We start from the raw sequence: 19943 nt of genomic DNA on the forward strand, positions 1-19943 counted from the left end.
TCGGTTTGGAAACAATGTGTCTGTCAGGACTCCTCTAGAGGGAGTTGCGCTGGAAACAGTATACAGCAAGGCAGTAACAACTGTGTCATCGTGGTGCCGGAACCAGAGGAAATTTAGGACTCCCCCCCCCCCACCCCCCCCCCCACCCCCGCACACACAACACAGTCTAGGTGATTTATAAAAGATTTTAGCAACATGTACCATTTCTCTACATTAAACACTAAAGAATGTGGCAGCTCTAACAGAAGAGGAGGTGAGGACCCTAAACTGGACTAAGGTTTCACACAGGGTGAAGTGAGCCGTGGTTTGGCTCAGCCTTTCCATATCCTATAAGATAGCTTGAAGGAGAAGGCCCTCTATAAGCTTTTATGTGTCAGGACTTGGTCCCCAGTTGGTGGAACTATTTGGGAAGCAGTAGGTGGCCTTGTTGGAAGAGGTGTGTCACTGGGACTGTGAGGTGTAGAAAACCTCATTCTCTTCCTTGCCTCATAGTTGTGGATCAGGATGGGATTTCTTAGCTGTTCCTTTGCTCCACCTAACTCTAACCTTTTGAAAGTGTAATTCAAATTAAATCCTTTCATTTATAAGTTGTCTTGGTCACAGTGTTTTAAATTTATCACATCAATAGAAAATTGACTAAGACATGCTACCATTTAAAAAACATATTAATTTCGTTTACAGTTTCAGGCATGTCTCTAATAATCAGACCATGTTTACCGCTGCCTCCCAAGTCTCTCTCTTATGTTCATATTGTTTTTGTTGGTGACTGACTGGGAATAACCAGGGCCATCTGTGCAACCATGGGTTTGGAGCTGTCCTTCGAGTGTGGTGGGTTCATAAGAAAAGACCGTGATTCCCCCCTCCCAGACTATAACAATAGTTAATAGTTCAGAGGTTAAGGGTAGGACCCAGCGAGCCCTTCCTTGACTGTTAATGGGGCTCTCTTGTGGCCCGAGTGTAGTTCGCTACAGCTCTGAGGTAAAGATGACAACGGTTGTAGGAAGTCTAGAGAACGGCCATTCAACCTGGTTTTTTGGCTCTTACATATTTCCTCCTGTCCTGTTATTTTACCAGGAGGTAAGGTAGGACCATTCACCTGTTCGCACAGTAGAAGGTTTACGCTGAGGATGAAGTCCGGTCCAGAGTGCTCTATTATTGATAAGACTTGTATGCCGTAGGGAGGAACCTAGAGTAGGTGAGGTCCCAGGAGCTTCGAGGCCTGAGGATGGATGGACCACTAGGGTGTGAGGATAACTGCTGTTCACATAAGGAGACAGAAACACCAACTGGGCCTAGACTAGGTATTGGGCATAGGGTTGATTCTGAGGAAAGAGACAGAGAAAAGGAAAGTAAACCCAAGTTTGAAAACAAGAGGGATGGGACCAGACATCTCGCCTTTTAAAAAAAGAAGAGGCCCTCCTCAGGCTCACATACCTGGCTGACCTCAGCTTTACTAAATTTGGGAATAGTTGCTATTAGTTCTACAGTGAGAGGCAGGTACTACCTGCATTACAAGGACCTAGGAGCTTCTGAAAATCTAGAGTCATGACCAGCGATATAGCTCAGTTGGTAGAATGCTTGCCTAGCATGCATGAAGTCGTGGGTTCAGTCCCCAGCATGTTATCACTTGGGCATGGTAGCACAAGGCTGTAATCCCAGCACTTGGAAGGTGGAGGCAGGAAGATTAGAAGTTCAAGCTCTTTCGTGGTGGTGTTAAGGGGAGATGTTTCAGTGGGCAGAGTGTTAGATATGTAAGTAGAATATAAACTGAGCACGGCAGTGAGGGTACCAGGACACAGGCAGGCCCGAGGACTCACTGGCCAGTCTGTCTAGGCAAAATGGTAAGCTCCAGCTTTAGTGAAGGACCCTGTCCCAAGAAACAAGTCAGACAGTGACAGAGGAAGGTGCTGGACGTTCAAACACAAGCGCAGCTGCACACGTGTGTGCACACCCTCCTCCCCTGTACTCACACACAACATGATCCTCAGCTACCTAGGGAGTTGGAAGCCAACTACACAGGCTACATGAGATCCTGCCTCAAAAGCAAAAGCAAAAGCAAAACCAAAACCACCCGGGAAGGTGGCATCATGAGCCCCATCTCTGGCCTACTGAGTTAGAACTTTTAACAGCAGCTCCATGCACTTATCTAATCCGCTCCCCAGGGACTCTTACACAGGAAGTGGTCGAGAATCACCACACTCAGTCTCCCTGGTACCCCCACCCCTGAGGTTCCATGAGAGCCATTACTGGGAGAGCTCTACTATGTCTGTGCTAGCCCCTGGAGATCCTGACCTAATAAACTGGAGATACTCCCAGGTGATGGGCAGTAGAGAGGCTCACAAATACTCATAACTATTGCCAGAGGCCCAGGAGAACCCGCCTGTCAGCACCTGGACAGCTGGGGTGGATGAGAACTCTGGACTCAGGTCTTGGGAACAGTGGGGCCGACAGAGAGCTGAGATGACGAGAGGCCTGACTAGAGTTTAGCACCTCCTGAAACTGCCCACAGAGGCTTTTCCAGCCAGGAGCCACAGGACCTGCCCATGGTGTCTGTTTTTAGCTGTAAACTATACATTTACATGAGCGCCTGAAGCTGAACAAAACTGGAAACTTTATTGCCAGAGGGGTCCTCTAGTCTTTGGGTAACACATGAACCATTTTTGTTATTATAACGAGCCTAAAACTGGAGGTTTCCTAATTGTCCCTTAGACATAAGTTTTTCCTGTCAAAACATTGTTCTTGAGAAGACTGAACTTTTAAAAAACAAGTTGGATGCGTTTGCCGAGAATATTCTTAAAATAAAATTGATTCAGGCATGTTTTATTTGCAGTAAAATGCTTCTATTTAAACACACAGGGTGATGAGTTTTGACAGATGTTTGTTCCCTATAAACACGCAGCCATGCCACAGTTAAAACATTTCCATCATTCTTGAACATTCTGTTATGTCTGTGCAGTCAAACCGCTGGCCCCAGCTGTGGCCCCAGCCAACCACTGATCTGTGACCCAATTCTCTGCCTTAGACTGTTCTGGAGTCTGATGTAAATGGACTCAAACTACAAGCCCTTTCGGTGTCTGGTTTCTTTTGCTCCGCACAATGGTTTAAAGATCTACTAATGAGCATGAATTACCAGCGAATTTTCCTAACATCCATTGCCTCTTGGGCATCACAGGTAAGCATGCAGGCCGGCAGGATCCTATGTCAGTAGGGAGCACAACATTCTGGAACGTAAAGCAGGTTACTGCGGAATGAATGGGAAGCGAGACAGCAGAGACTACAGGGAGATAACGGGAGTTCTAACTGGGCTCGATGGGGGAAGAAAAGGAAAGGAAGGGGTCAAAAGCAGACATGACGGGCTTAAGAAATACGACAGTTTAAAAAAGTATCTGAAATCCCTCTCTTTAAGTGATGGGTTTAAGTGTGAGCTGGTCTTAATAATTCACTGCTGAGCAGCCAAGGGTGCACAGGCCACTTTATCATCTCTGAAACCTACCCACGGTGGCTTTTGTCTTGGTTGTTCTCTATAGGGGAAGAACAGTTGTTTCCAGGGGAGTAACAATTAAACCAAGACCTGCAGAACGAACAGGACATGGATGCTGAGGGACTTGCATGTACAAGTCACATGGCCCATGCAAAGGACTCTGGGAAATTCCTTTTGGAGTGATCCACACATCTTTTTCTTCATCCAAATCCAACCGCATACATTTATCTTTGTTTATGTTTCTAGTTACACTCAAAGTCCCAATGTTATGGGAATCTCTTCATACTAATGTGGACGGCTAATATCGGTTAGTACCACGTTCCAGTCCTAGGCAATGGCTTAATTGTATATTTGACCTTTATGTGAAATATGACTTCATGGGAAGAGGTCTTCACATCTCACAAGGGGACCCATGATAGTCCCTAGGTTAGGGACTCTCTGTAATCTTATCTTCATGGTTTTATTACAGTGGGGCGGGTAGACAAGTGATGACCCAGAGTTATATTTCCATAAGTAAAACCTTTCCTCATGCAAGTCCCGAGTTGATATTCACTTGACACTTTTTCAAGCCAAGGAATCTAGTCTTATCTGGCTGGGAAATTTGAACTAGTGCCGATCGCACAGAGAAGCCAGCATTTGGCAGGCTTGGGTATGGGCACTGAGCCATACCGCCTATCCCGTTTTCATATAAATGTTGAAGATGATGAATTAATCCCTGCTGTGACTGATGTCTGCAGCAGTTTCCAACACCAAACAACATAGAAAAGGAAAAGAAAAAAAAAAGAAAAAAAAAAAGCAGTAACTGTTTGATGTCCCAGAAACCAATAGTACTCCTAATATTTTGCGCACTTCTCTGACAAGGGGGATTTGATGGAAGACCCAGGGAAAAATGCTGAGCACATGGTTTTGAGTTTTATCTACAAACTGGAGAGAAGTAACTGAGCAAAAACAAATAGACCGTATTAGGAGCTTTGGAACTAAATGGAAATGGCTCCCTGACGTAGCCTAGGGACAGTTCTGGGGACATCGGAAAGCCACTGTGTAAGGGAGAGGGTAATAGTGTGCTGTAGGATGTCAGTCTTGAGGAGCAACACTCCGAGTCAGTGATGCTGGACAGCTTCACCGCTGGGACAGTCATGGCCAGAGTCACTGCACACATGTGACCTTGGATCTCTTGAAATGAGGGTGTTACAAGCAAGGATTTATTTATTTAAGTCTTTCTTTTAATTTTAGCTAAAGTCACCAGTGGCTGATGACTGCTGTGGTGGTGACGACAGCTAAAGCAATGGCTTAGAGAGCATTGCTCTTTAAAATCATGAACTTCTAGCTCATCCTGGTTAGTTTCTATTGTCAACCTGACACATTCGAAAGTCACCCGGGAAGTGACAGTCTCAACTGAGACATTCAGATCTGACTGGCCTGTGGCCCATGTTTATGAAGAGCTATCTTGATTAATAATTGACACAGGGGCGCCCAGTTCACAGTGGCAGCGCCATCCCTAGGCAGGTGGGCCTGGACTGTATCAAAAAGCCAGCTAAGCATGAGCCAGGGTCGAATTCTGGCATGGTCTCTGTTTCAGTTCTTGCTTCCAGGTTCCTGCTTTGAATTCTTGCCCTGACTTCCCTCAGTGCTGGACAGTTACTAGGAAGTACAAATGGAAATAAGTCCTTTTCGTCCTAAGTTGTTTTGGGGTCTGTTTTATCACAGCAATAGAAAGGAAACCAGGGCAAGTTAGATGCATAATCACAGTACTCAAGAGGCAGAGGCAGAAAGACCATGAGTTCTAGGTCAGACTGAAGTATAGAGTAAGACTCTAACTGAAAAACACCAAGAAGCCAGCAAGCCCACCCTGAGATTTTCTTAGAGAATGAAGATATATCTTGTTTAATTATTACTCTGTGCTCGACTTGATGGCTGACATGCGGCTGTCGGTTTGTTTGTTTATAAAGCTTACTAGCAGATATTCAGTAGATGTTAGCTCACATAAGACACTGGAGTTAGTATTCTCCACAGGGTCTCCATGGAACCGTATACCCACAAATTGTTCTGTACCGAGCATGCATATTCATGTATTAAAGAAAGCTGGTCAGCTCTGTAAACAGTTTCCTACTGTTCACCATGGAACCTCCACTTGGCTTCCCTTAGATCTAGCAGCTTCTGCGAAATATACTTTGGGAGATGCTGCAATAGTCACAGAACCGAGATGAAACCTCCCAGGTAGTTCCTAGGAGAAAGGGACCCTTGATTTTCAATATAAACCCGTTGATCCACGTTTACTGGGTGGTGTAGAATGTACCCTTTCCTAGCGCAAGCCAAAAGTAGTTGCTGACTCGTTTCCCTCCAGAGAACAATGGCAGCGGGGCACGTGATTCCAGACACTGCCAGGCTGCTATCATGAACCGAGTAGGCCTACCGACCTGGAAGATCACTGGCAGCTGGGAAGCAGAAGAAACCACAAGCTAAAACAGAAGTAGTCACAGGAATGTATTAGTGTTTAAAAGACTTTTATTTTATATTTTAAGCCAAAAGGTTAAATACTGAGAATGTGCTGTGATTAGAATATCACCCTCCATACCGAGGGTACACGAATCCGAGATTTGAGGTACCGTGAATCAGGCCAGGTGCGGCTCCCGCAGGTAGGAAAGGAAAGTATAAAACATGAATCTGATTGACACCGGGGTAGAGGCAGCTTCCTTAGTCACTCCTGGTTTTGTGTTTTATTAATATTTCAGTTAAGAGGGATAAGAATTAATAGCAACAAAGAATAATTTCAGCAAGATTTTCTGTAGCTGTTGTCCATACACTTATGCTGAAATCTGATAAGCTTTGCAGAGGTCAAACCACGATTCAGATGAATTGTTTTCAACAAATCCCCGTTTGTTCTCCTTACAACTTGAAGTTGAAAAACAACAACAGAGGTCTTTTCAGAGCAAGTGGAGGAATCTGAGCCTTTTATTTTCATTTAGTTTTAATTAACGTTAGTGGCCAGCCAGGAGAGAGGCCAACTCCGTTCTTGGTCCTGGCACCAAGGATGGGTAAAGCTTCGGTCTTTGGTGCTGAGGTCTTAACGGCATAAAGCTTGATTATCTTATTCTGATACATAAGTGATTCATGTTTGTAATAGAAAGCCTGGAAAACCTGAGGAGTTATGTGTAAGAAAGCTCTTTCTGTAGGTCCACTGAGAGAAAACCACAGTTGCGGACCTGGTGGCCTACACTGATAGCTTCAGTACCTGATGGGCTGAGGCAGGGAAACCTCAGGTTTGCAGTCAGCCTCGGCTGCATAGCAAGACCCTGCCTCAAAACCAGAAACGAAAATCTCCCTCAAAGCCAAACCCAAGTCTTTCAAAGCAAATAACAATGAGAGAAGCGGTGCACTTTTTGCTGTATTGCCTTCTTCTTTATGGACATATGATTATTAGTGATTGTGGAGTACGGCTTCAAATCCTTCAAATTGGTTTTCATTGTTGAATACTACATGCTGGTAAGTCTTCAGTCGGCATCATTTCGACTCTAACAAAAATAATTTAGGTTGTAAAATGAATCAGACCACATCTCACCTGTGATTTGATTAAAAACAGAACACCTCACCCCTAACCCCCTACCATCCTACAAACCGGAGCCCAGAGCTCCTGGACATCAACAGGGAAGAATAAATTGCTCTAGCAAAGATGTGTGACTGATTCTGCACAATGCAATTAGTTGACAATAATTCTTTGCTATTTTTCAAAGACACACTTGAATAAATCTGCCAAAGTTCCTAAAATGATCCCTCGTAGGCACTCTGGCTCACCTCGGGGTACTTAGGTTGCCGTGAACACGCTGATGTTACCTTGTGGACACACACACTCTCTCCTGCATGAATCCATGTACACAAGTCATCATCTGAATTAGCAAAGTTTCATGAAGGCAGACTCAGCTTTTCTATGGGTCAAGCACATCTCTCTGTTGTCATGATGAGCTTCCGGGCAGGAAGGCCTCTCTAAACAAAGAGGGAAGGTCATCTTGGACAAGAGATGACAAGCTTGGTGGTACACAATGCCAAAGATCAGTCCATCAAGCCTCGGCCACTCTAGAGTTGATGTCCTTTGAAAATGGGGAAACTGAGACCCAGAGGCATTACAAGCCTCACCCAGGGTTGCACAAGTCATGAGGTAACACGAGAGTGGAAATGTCTCTCTACAGGATGCAGCTTTTTCTTCTGCACTGGCTGTGTCCAAGGTTGAGAAAGTCCCGGAACCGCCTGACATGCGGCTGTCTGGAGGCTTCTGCCCAGATGATGCTTGGAAAGAAAGGATCCTTTGAGAAACCCCACAATGGCTCTTCATCACCATCTAGTCGGGGAGTGCTTGGCTCACGCCAAAGGCTCTGCTGCTCTGCTGACCTGATCTTGTGTTGCAGGTCAAGCTTGGTTACTGGACCCAGCCAGGCTTCTCCGGGGGGAGTATAAGCCTGACCTGGCCACCTTCTAGGGCCTGAGTGGGTCCAGATGATTTACAGTTAGGTTTGCACGAGACAAGGCTTTCTACAACTTTGGTTCTCACATTATTTTTTCAAAGCTCCAGCGTTAAAGTGGTAGTTTAGGTGTTGAAAACTACGAACAATCGTTAGGTAATAGGTATCTACCTAATAAGGACGGGCTGAGTGATGAGCTTTGGTGTAACTCAATGTCAGTAATGAAGGATGGTGAAGCATGGGACCACATGTTCTCCTGTCTGAGGTAAAGGGTGAAGAGATGAAATAATACATATAATAGCTAGGCAGAGGGGCTGGTGAGATGACTCAGCAGGTGGAGGTACCTGCCACCAAGCCTGTCAGCCTGAGTTCAATCTCCGAACCCCAGATCGTAGAAGGAGAAAACCAGCTTCTGCCAAGCTGTCCTGCAACCTCCCCCATGGGCCCTCTCCTGTCAGACCCACAGGAGGTGTGCTTCAGCAAGATCTTCAGCTGCTCCTCTACACACTGGAGTCTGAAACCAAGTCCTCATTTCGATGATTATTGTAATTCATGCCGCCAGGATCAGGCTTATAGACACCCATTTCAAAACACCACCCTGGGAGCTTACGGTGCAAGTGGTGTGTGAACTAGTCTCCTGATAACTGGAGATCTCCTGGCCCCAGCAGCTGGGGTAGCCTTTGCTTTTATGGCCTGCACCTCCAGGAGGCTTCTTTAATGTCAGAGATAAGGAGTCCTGATGAGGGACTAGGAGGGCCTTGCTTGGGTCAGGTCATTCAGGGGTCAGCAGGCACATTGGGATGAACTAACCCCCTCCTGTCTGTCACCAGCCTCTCACAGGAGCCCCGGCAGCTCTTCCTTCACAGCTAACACAGCGCTAACAGCCCTCTTTGAGTTTGCTTTTGTTTTTAGTGAAAGGCCATCAAAACACTGTGCTCCCTCTTCTTGCTTGCTAATGATAACCCTGATTAGATCAATTCTATCAGCTGACTCCCAAGGCAGCCAGGGCCAGTGGCAATCTCCTTATCCAATCAAGGCCTGGCCGGGGTTCCAAATACCAGCACCATTTAAGCTTCTTCTTCTACAACTGTGAACTTGCTTGAATTTGCTCATCTTTAGATGAGAAATGGATTATCTTGTCATCCCGCCAGCCATCCCCTCCCTGCTGGACAGCAAGCAGAATGGCATGTGTTTCTCTGGGTTCCCAGGCTGCTGGCTGGCTGAGAGGCTCTGTTAGGTCTCAGCTGGGGCCATCAGGCAAGCTCTGGAGGCGGAAAGTCCTGCTGGCCTTCACTAGTCTGGCCAGAGCGACCTCTTCCCAGTGTCAAAATTCCACACTGATTTCCTACTCAGAGCCTGACAGGATGAACAATTGTCCCAGTTCGCCGCAGACCAAGGGTTTCCTAGGACACCGAGGCGGGATGAGAGCATTCAACATTTCCCCAATGAGTTCATCTGTAATCTGGGCAGAGAATGTCAAGGTGTTGAAGCCCCATTTTATTCTGCCAGGTCTACAGTTTAAACACACCCCTTCACGGCTCTGTATCTTAATTTGCTTTTATTCTCTATTATAAATCAGTCGGGATGAGGCTTTAGCTCCCATAAATGTGTTAAGTGGCAATTATGAAATAAGGTAGTACCAGGGAGGAATGGCTATACGTAATCCTTCGTAACAGAGGTACCTCATCTTTAAACGACTCTTCCCAAATTACAAACAGAAAACAAAAAAAAAAATTTCAAGTATTTATTATGTATCAAGCATGGGCAATTCAGGACTACATTTTATTTAGTAGCTGTCCTCACAGGACTGACAACCCAAGGGAGATACAGACACAAAGACAGCTAACTATGTTTGCTCTGAGGCTACCCAAGGAATCACTAGGATGGATGAAAAGCCACGAGAATCGGGGAAGGAAGAAGTGGGGTTGTTTTACTTACTGAGTACTAATTACTGTAATTCATTATCTGACTTAATAGCTAACATTTCTTAAGTACTGACTGTGTGTGCCTGATCTTTAATTTTTGTAATTCCATTATGGTGACTTCGTGAATGAGGAAAATGATGGTTTCAAAAACCGAGTGTCTTGTTAAAGGTTACTAGTTTGTAAGCGAAGGTATGGGGTTCGAGCCCTGGGGTTGGGTCTTAAGCTGGCTGTGCATGATGCTGAGTGTCCTATCCTTGTGAGGTCCTGGACCCTCCACAGAAGCCGTGTGCCAGATGCTCAGGTGGCACCGCTCCAATGCAATCAGGTGACCGTTGACACGAAAGGCTGTGGCCAGACATGGGCGATGGGAAGACCCAGGTTAGGTTCCAAGGTCCCTGTGGAACGCTAAGTCTGACTCCAGCAATGGCCCCCTGACGGTGGAGGACTTCTGGGAACGCTGCTGTTTTGAAGGAAATTGGCTGAACAAATGCTGTCCTTTGACCTCTTGCTGCACTACACTCTGAAGAATGCATGGCCAGAATTTGAAGACAAAGTCCTGGTTATTCATCCTCTGGGGATGCAGAAGATACTCATGATTGCATATTTTCTAGGCTTTGTTGTAAGTGTCCCCCAAACACATCCCTTTTATATAAACCATAGCATCTCAACAATTTGCTTTGAACATATGGATATAGAGTAGCCGGACTATCCAAAATAAGAATACACGGATCTGGGGTCAGTGAGCACTTTCAATGAGTAAAGGCCTCTGCCACCAAGCCAGATGTCCTGATCCTGGGAGCCATGATGAAAGGAGAACACTGACTGCCACAGCTGTTCTCTGCCCCCACATGTGTGCACGCGTGTGCAGCTGCGTGTACAAACACTAACACACGTCTAAACACAAGCACACCCCCCACAATAAATACGTGTAAGAAAATACTGTACCAATTGAAGTGTATTGATTTGGTATGCTAACTCTGTTTATATTATGTACTTTGCAACGCTGCAACATGAGACGTAGAGCCAGGTAATTCCAGCAATATCAACGAACACAATGCCGTCAGTGCCAACCCACAAGTATAACACTCTTAGTGATCTGCCCAGCAGTTGAGCCTGGCACCATATAACTGTTGTGGGTTCTTAAAATTATTTTATTCTATGTGTATGGGTATTTCCCCCTGCATATATGTCTGTGCACCATGTGCGTATTTAGTGCCCACAAAAGCCAGAAGAGGTTGTCGAATTTCCCAGAACTGGCATTGCAGACAGCTGTGAACTACCACGAAGGTGCTGGAAATCAAACCCGGTCCTCTGGAAGAACGGCCAGGGATCTGAACAGCAGAGTCACCTCGCCAGCCTCTGGTGTTGCTCTTTGGGGAACAGGTTCTCTCTACAGTGCCTTGATTGGCCTGGAACTGACCATGTAGACTCAAAATTGCAGCAGTCCTCCTGAGGATGCCTCTCAAGCGTTGGGATTTACAGGCGTGCATCATCACCACGCCTGGCCATCACATGATCACTAGACTCATAAACATTCACAGTATCCAGTCCTGTGATTTACAGGTTTGAGTTTGTATAAACAAGCAAACACATAATTTCACATAATTTTTTTAAAGACTACTTACTACTGCTGCTTATTACAATTAAACTTCCTGTCGCGATGACCAACGAAAACAGAAATGTGGGAACAAAACAATTTTAAGTACGCGTTAAAAAGAAATACAAACTTGGGGGGGGGCACCCACTACTTCCCGTCACTTCCACTGCTAACAACTCCCAGCGAGGATAATCATGTTTTTTTCTCCCAGTACCCCAAAGAAGTTCTTTGTAGAATACTGGCTTGTTCGGGGCCTGGCTGGGAGGCTGCAAGGCGGCTCCTGGCACTACCAGGTTCTCCAGCTCCTGGGGCCTTTCTTCAGGAACAGAATACAACAGAGAGAATTTAGACGGCAGAGAAAGGCTTTCTCTCCTTGCTGATTTCCCCCACAGTAGCCTTTATGCTTCTGTGCACAAGGGAGACCTTGACGCTCAGCCCTGTCTATCTAGCGTCTGTGTGTTAACTCAGCAACACAGAACGTGTCGGTGTCTAGCGGCTCTCTTACTTCTGGTGGCCTCTGCGGACTGGTCCTGTCTACCTGGGTGTGGTCCCACTGGGAACTCTGTGGCCCAGCCACAGTGCTTTCGTGTGTCTCTACTCACAAGCCCCTCTCTTTCCACGCCCCTGACATTTTCTGAGATTAGCTTTATCAACAGTTTCCAGCGCTCGCACTCCCGAGTTGTTTGCACAACCTTTTACTCTCGGGCTGGTTATTTACGCTCAGCGGTCTCGATACTGAACAAACTAGCAAACCTACCACCAATGCCTTTAGCCTTATTTTCACATGAGTCCTACAGCGACGCTCAGAGATCCCATATGGCTGTCCCGGAAGCTTCCTGAGAACCCAATGGAAAGAAAGTGAAGACGACCACCTATTCTTTAACCAACAACGTGAGGGACATCTCAAATGTGTGCAAAGTAAACGGTTTGGTGTGTATTCCAGGGTGTAATTCTAGACCACGAATCAGGCTCCTAATTCATAACAGAAGATCCACCACCGTTTTCTTTACTAGATATAGATACACCACATGCAGAGCTAATATGTCTTTCATTTTTTAATCTTTATTTTTGCATTTTGCTTCTTTAATCCCTGGGATCTTGCTGACCTCGAGAAGGAAAACCCCCCCCCCCCCCACACTAGTTAATACCCGAGAAGGCAAACTGTTGACTCACAGTTGTACACACACACACACACACACACACACACAGACCAATTACCGCAGGGCAAGTAAAAGGCGGATTGCACTGCCTGTGTGCTCGAGGCTGCTGAGATCCTTCAAATGAGTATACCTTACACCTGTTTGTCTGCCCGCTCTGGTTCCTCCCTATCTGCTGCTTCCCCACACAGTTGGGCTCAACTCTTATTAGGAGGCTATGTGAATAATAACACAGTATCTTTCTGGGGGTAACCACGTGAGCTGTTGATCTCAGATACCCAAATAGTAATAAAACATCACTTCAATTGTGAAGACAAAGAAAGGAGGGGAAAGAGGAGAGCAGACACCTGGGCTCTTTTGGTCAACATTCAAAAAGACTCAGATAAAACTTATTTTGCCAACTATATTTGGCAAAACAACATTTTTAACTCTCTCAAGAAAAAAAGCCACGATTTTAATATAAAGCAATGTATCCTACTGGGTAGAGAGGGACTTACTAGCGTTACTGGGGCTACCTGTGAGGCCAGCATCCACATTAAAGTGAACCGGTCACAAAGGTTTCCAGGGTCCTTGATCTCTTGAGCACATGCTAACGCCAATGATGAAAGGTACTTTTGAAGAAAATAAATGCAGGGCACAGAGGGACAGCTCAGTGGTTAAGAGCACCTGTTGCTCTTTCAGAGGACTCAGGTTTGATTCTCAGCAACCATGTGGCAACTCACAAACACCTGTAACTCCAGTTCCGGGGGAATTGAGACCCTCCTCTGGCCTTCACAGGCACTCCATGCACACACGACGGGTGTACATATATGCAAGCCAAACACGCATATACAAAACAAAAATAAATCTCTTTTAAAAACAATAGAACGAAAGCAGACTCCACTCATTCATATTACAAAGCTAGAGCTTAATCTCAAATGTTCTTAATCACAAGTGATCTACCCACAATGGCTTCACCGCAGGGGATTTGGGATAAGGAGCAAATTCCCTAAGATACAGAACTCTTAGGACTGGCTTCTCTCGGTGTCTGACTTTGTGTGCCCAGCAGCCAACAGGCAGCGGGTGTTCAATGCTCATTTACTGACTATAGAAAGTAATGTTTCTGAGCATCACTGTTACTAGTAGTAACAGACCAAAGAAGTGGCTCAATCGGGAGGTGGTAGTACATGCCTTTAATCCTAGCACTTGGGAGGAGGCAGAGAGAGACAAATCTCTGAGTTCGAGGCTAGCCTGGTCTACAGCTCAAGAGTTCCAGGACAGCCAGGGCTACATAGAGAGACCCTGCCTTGAAAAACCAAAAACCGGGGGCTAGAGAGATGGCTCAGCAGTTAGTTAAGAGCACTGGCTGCCCTTCCAGAGGTCCCGAGTTCAATTCCCAGCAACCACATAGTGGCTCACAAGCATCTGTAATGTGATCTGGCACCCTCTTCTGGCCTGCAGGTATACATGCAGACAGAACACTGTATACATAATGAATAAATAAATCTTAAAAAAACCCAAAAAACAAAAGGAAAAAAAAAGTGTCTCTATGATTTTAGAGTTGAGTATTAAATCTAGCTTCCTTGGCCCAAATCATTATATAGGAATAATATCAACACATTATCACCTCCTGGAGAGCAACTTCAGACACTTATCTGGTTGCAGTAGACATTTTGATGCACTCTTGACTGGCCCTTTGCTGATCACTGAAGGCTGTCTAATTCTGCAGCTTCCTCCTATCCCCCCCGCCCGCTTTCCGTAGCTCTTTCGGCATATGGCTGCCGAGACACTTACCAAGGGTTCTAGCTCTTTGCGGTCTATGAGGTTCATTTCTGTGACGAAGTAATAGAAGTGTTTGTAGCAGGTGTTGACATGCGCCTCTGCCCCCATCACGATGACCCGGTCAAAGTGGTGGATATAGACATGGACGAAGACCCGAAACAGGCGGCACAGGATCTTCTTGCAGATCTGAAGGAAGTTCTTTGGGAAGGGAACACCTAGAGGAACAAAAAGAAAGATGTATGAAGACACTAGGAAGGGTCTTTTCAACCCTTACTTCCAAGAGGAGAAAAATGGTGGCTCGGGGGCGGGGATGCTGCGGTGGGGGAGGCGGAACTGGTACTCCTTACCACCAGAGAGGACCCAAGGGAAAAAGGACTGAACCTGATTAAAGAGCACCGTCCACTTTCAGGCACAACTCAACTCCAGTCACCAGTGGCCAGAGGGGGATGAAGGCTCCCTTGGGATTTTTCAAGGTAATTTCAGAAGTCTGGAGTTTTATGTAAACCCGTTGCCTTTTAAGAAGGTTAACAATTCATCTGAAGTTTTGAAAATTCCTGCCCGCTAAAACAAAACATCTCTCTACCATTAGATGCACCCTGCAAAGCTACCCATTTACAAATTTCCATTCAAAGTGTTTCCCTTCCAAGATGTTGTTTCCAAAGTGGACAGTTCACAGACGGTGCGCGCCCCACTCCCTCCCTCCATGCCTTTGAGGGGCTATGTTTGTGATGCAGAGAGAGCAGGTGGCTGGAAGAGGCCCTCAAATTCCCCAGTCTGGTGACCACAACTTCCAACTGGGTTGAGGCAGCAAGCAGCAGACTGGCACCTCCCCTCTCTCTCTCTGAAAGCTACTCACACTCTGGCTGTTTACCCTGCCTTTAATAGGAGCCCAGACTTTGCTTGAATTCCTATTCGCCCCCCTTTCCCAGCTCTATGACCATGGCCAGTTATTTAACCTTCAGTTTCCTCAGCTCTAAAGGAGGAGTCAGAGCAAGGCTTTTCTTGCTCTGCGGTGGGGAGGGTGTCACAGTGTGTAAGATTGTCCTACAGTGCCTAGAATATAGCAGGAGCTCACAAATGGGGATGACCCCATCCATCCCCCTGCATCCAGTCACTGTTATGAGGAAAATTTCCTTGTCCAGAAAAGACAGGTGGGATCACCAGCTTCCAGGTCACTGTAGAGTTCTGCTGTATGGATGCCCCAGGTCTTCAGAAGCCTGGAGTCTTGCTGTTTCTTACTCTACAGGGACCAGGGGCACTTATCTGCCATGAGATGGTCTGTCAGGGGACTCTCCTGGTATCCTCCTCCCTCCGGGGCAGAACAGGAGAGACAGAATCTGTCTGGCAGCTGGTTGTGATGGAATCTGCCTCTCCAGGTCCCTGTGCGGATACCAGTTCTTCTTGAAAGTCAAAGTCAATGCATTGAACAAACTCAGGGAGAATGTGGGTGCAGCGTGGTGGCTGAATGATGTGGCAACAGGTGCTAGGATCCAGGGATGCGGCGAACCCAGGGCAAAGACAGGGTGGGGGCAGCTACTTGAGTTTTAGAGCTTTCTCTGGGGAAATAGGGCCACTAAACTGCCACTGAATACCGAGAGAGAGAGCCCAGAATCTTCCAAAGAGTACCCTACAGATATGCCTGGACTTCCTCTAAGACAAGAGAGGGAAGCTGCAGGAGACTGAATAAGCCTGTATCATTCCCTGTAAGGTAGTTTAATTATTCCCATTTCACAGATGAGTAACACAGAGGCTCTGAAGTATGGGCTATAGTGTCACACAACAGTGGGGCTGGGATCTCAAATCGGCCGAATTCTAAAACCCAAGATACAGGTACCTTTGCAGTTTGGCTTGCCTTGACACCCGTGGGAGACACAGCACTCAACGGCCCAGCATAATGAAGTATTTGAAATTTACTCTTTAACAACACAGGGGCACGAACAAGCAAACAACACGGGTGATGGAGAGGGCAGGGCCGGGAGAAGTCCACAGCATCAGGAGATGCCGTTCCCAGGAACAGGTCAGCAATGGATACTTAGTTGCCAATGGGGAGGGGTGGTTTTGGAAGAACAGATTACTTTGTAATGTAGAACAAGTTTGTCTAGCCTGTAGGGTAGGAAGAAAGAACGTGAGATTCCTTTTTCTTAACCATTAACTATGCTGCATATTTTCCACAAGCTTTTCATGTGTATGTCTTGCCTTGAGACTAGTTCTATAAACGGCGGAAGTATTTCATACTTCGGTTCTACTTTTTCAAAAGTCTCTGGCACAAGGGAGGCAGAGAATGTATCAACCAAAACAGATCAAGAAAGAATAATGGTCTTATTTCAGTAATACGTGAACTCAGCACTTCCTGTTTTAGAGAGGGGAAGGCCCACAGCAGAGATGGGAGCTTTTTTTGCCAGTCATGGTATAGTTTTGACATGGGATGCTGCGTGCTGTTTCTGAAAGAAGGGAGAACTTTGTAATGAAGAACACTGTCAAGCCTGTAGGGGAGGAAGAAAGAATTTGAAATTCCCCTTTCTTAATCATTAACTCTATTATTCCTTCAATCAAGGTTTCCAGCTAGTAAAAGAAAACTTCAGTCACTGCATTCAATCAGAAAGGTATATTGACAGTGTTCACCAGCAGTCTCCGCTGCAGCAGATGCATGTCTTAGGGCAGTGTTCACCAGCAGTCTCCGCTGCAGCAGAGGCATGTCTTAGGGCAGTGTTCACCAGCAGTCTCTGCTGCAGCAGAGGCATGTCTTAGGGCAGTGTTCACCAGCAGTCTCCGCTGCAGCAGATGCATGTCTTAGGGCAGTGTTCACCAGCAGTCTCCGCTGCAGCAGATGCATGTCTTAGGGTAGTGTTCACCAGCAGTCTCCGCTGCAGCAGATGCATGTCTTAGGGCAGTGTTCACCAGCAGTCTCCGCTGCAGCAGATGCATGTCTTAGGACAGTGTTTGCCAGAGTCACCACTGCAGCAGATGCATGTCTTAGGGCAGTGTTTGCCAGCAGTCTCCGCTGCAGCAGATACATGTCTTAGGACAGTGTTTGCCAGCAGTCTCCGCTGCAGCAGATGCATGTCTTAGGGCAGTGTTCGCCAGCAGTCACCACTGCAGCAGATGCATGTCTTAGGACAGTGTTCGCCAGCAGTCTCCGCTGCAGCAGAGGCATGTCTTAGGGCAGTGTTCACCAGCAGTCTCTGCTGCAGCAGAGGCATGTCTTAGGACAGTGTTCACCAGCAGTCACCACTGCAGCAGAGGCATGTCTTAGGACAGTGTTCGCCAGAGTCACCACTGCAGCAGAGGCATGTCTTAGGACAGTGTTCACCAGCAGTCTCCTCTGCAGCAGATGCATGTCTTAGGGGTTTGGAGTTAAACTCTGACTTTATGATAACCCAGCCAAATGTGTGACAATCATTCTGAACAGGCAGATAAGAATTGAGATAGAAAATGAGAAAGATGACGGGCAGCTCTCTCAGTGACTTACAGCTGGTAACTAAGTCTACCTCACATCCTGTGACTCTCAGATTAAAGCCGGGGAAGTTTAAGATTCCAAAAAAGAGAACATACTCAGATGAGTGATCTACAAAGAAGTGACAGACAAAAACCCAGGACTTGGGTGACCCTGGGTCCTGTGATGGATGACCTTGGGTCATGTGGTGTGCCGTGGCCTTCACAAATGGACCAGTACTGAAGCAGAATTAGTAGGGCTAGGATGAGCTCAGATTCCAGAAAGAGAGGAGGAAACGTGTCTGGGCAGAGGTCGGGATCCAAGGCACTAACTCAGGAGGTTCCAGCGGGACTCTGTACCAGGCTGGGAAGGAGGCAGGCAGGCCAGGAAGCTGGAACAAGAGTGAGGTGTGTCTGAGGGCTGGTGCTGACGGGACAGCTCTGCAGCCCTGGCTGCTGATCCAGAGGTCTTGGTACTCTGTCAGGAGCCAGCATCCAAACGAAGCCCTGTCGGGTTTATGAATTGTCTAACCACAACGTCTGATCTCCAAGCCACATTCAGAGAGCTAAACCTAGCACAGATTGTAACTTCTCGGCGGCCTCTGCATGCAGACTTCCCTTTCATCTCTGACTTAGTAAATCTCTTTTCTCCCAAAGAAAATTAAATAAAAATTCCAGGAAATTCTGAGCTTTAACCCATTTTTTTCTTGCTTGCTTTTTCTTTCCTCTACCCTCCCTGCTACTAGACCCGCAAACGCCCATGAATAGTTCCTTTTAAACTCTTCTAAAGAAAAACAAATTGTGGCTTGTGTGATCCCTCTTTTATAGATGAGAGAGGAGAGAGAGAGAGAGAGAGTTAGAGAAGACAGAAGGCTGACAAAGGGTTCAAAGCTGGACAAGACCTAAAGGGGCAATTTCGGAGCTATGAGATGGTCATTCTTTTCCCTGGTGAGAGAAGTCAACTCTTAGCAATGAGACTGTAGCCTGTGGTCAGCGGTGGGCTGGAACCCGGGCTCTGGAGGAACAGAGAGAACCTGTCTCTGCAGACTTTAGAGAACTCTCTCCAGCTATCATAAGTTCCACAAGCAACCTGTTGACTCCTCAACCCTTGTAGACACCTAAACTGTTCTTCCCTATGGCATCTGCTGTCTTTCTCCTGAGGTCTTCTTGTGCAGCTCACAGACCATAGCACAGCTATTGAGAATCCTGCTTTGGGACTATGCCTTACATAAAGACAGGGGCTGCGTCAGTCTCCCCCACAGGTGAGTCGTTATTGCCCAGCATAGAGCCTGGGCAGGATGGCTGTGAACAAGCTGTTTAGATGACTCTCCGGATAGGGTGGAGCTCTTCTGTCATACCTGACAGTGGCGTCAAAGCTTGGAAAGGGACAGGACCAACTCAGGGCTTTCAAAGCTTCCGGGACTTGAGACGAAAGAAAGGGTTCTGAACTCAAGTGTGCAAATTCTAGAGACCGTTGCTTTCTACCCTGCTGGGAAACTTCACGAAGTTCTCACAGCTCCTTTGATCCCATCCAATTGGCAGGATCAAAAAAGCAAACTTGTTAGAAGATGAAGGTGGAATATGGTAGTCTGGCTTTTATTTACTTCCCCGAACCTAAGTGTCAGGGCTAGGGCACTGGCTACACATCTGGCTTGGACATCGATCGTACCTGCATCAGATTCCAGCTGTGGAGTCTTCACGCTGCTCACCCCGGGGGCAGGCTGCTATTCTAACTCCCAGGAGACTCAGTATCCTTATCAGAGGGATAGTGACCCTGCCGTGTGTGGTTGAAGCTCAGAGCAGGCAGACACAGAGAAGGCCCACAGTGACGGTGCCAGGTGGTCCTATTGCTATAGCCAACTCCCTCCTTGTCACAGTTCAGATGCTATCAAGGGAGGCAAATGAACCAGGACAGGTGAAGATGCTCTTTTCCCCAACACAATTTTCTTCTAAAACTGATATGGGGGTGCACCATGCGAACTGTCCAAGGAGCTTGTTGTGAACCCTAACACCACAGTTGAACCTTCAAGGCCCCAATCTCATGCCAGTCACACTAGAAATGTCCACCTTTCTCCTCGAAGCCACCACGCAGGTTTGAGGGCATTTGTGCCGTCCTTTTTGTCTTTGGAGTCCAGT

At 46.7% G+C, this 19943-nt stretch overlaps 1 protein-coding gene across 4 annotated transcripts in view; it reads right to left on the reverse strand.

Moving 5' to 3' along the window:
* The window catches only part of Mob3b (MOB kinase activator 3B), a 181472-nt gene that overhangs the window by 22478 nt on the left and 139051 nt on the right, over positions 1 to 19943 (reverse strand). For all 4 annotated transcript variants that reach the window (XM_038347267.2, XM_038347268.2, XM_038347265.2 and 1 more), the window contains one exon: positions 14388 to 14590. In XM_038347267.2, the coding sequence (XP_038203195.1) occupies positions 14388 to 14590 (203 nt within the window). The remainder of the gene's footprint in view (positions 1 to 14387; positions 14591 to 19943) is intronic.

Source organism: Arvicola amphibius, chromosome 11, assembly GCF_903992535.2.
Source record: "Arvicola amphibius chromosome 11, mArvAmp1.2, whole genome shotgun sequence".
Lineage (NCBI taxonomy): Eukaryota > Metazoa > Chordata > Mammalia > Rodentia > Cricetidae > Arvicola > Arvicola amphibius.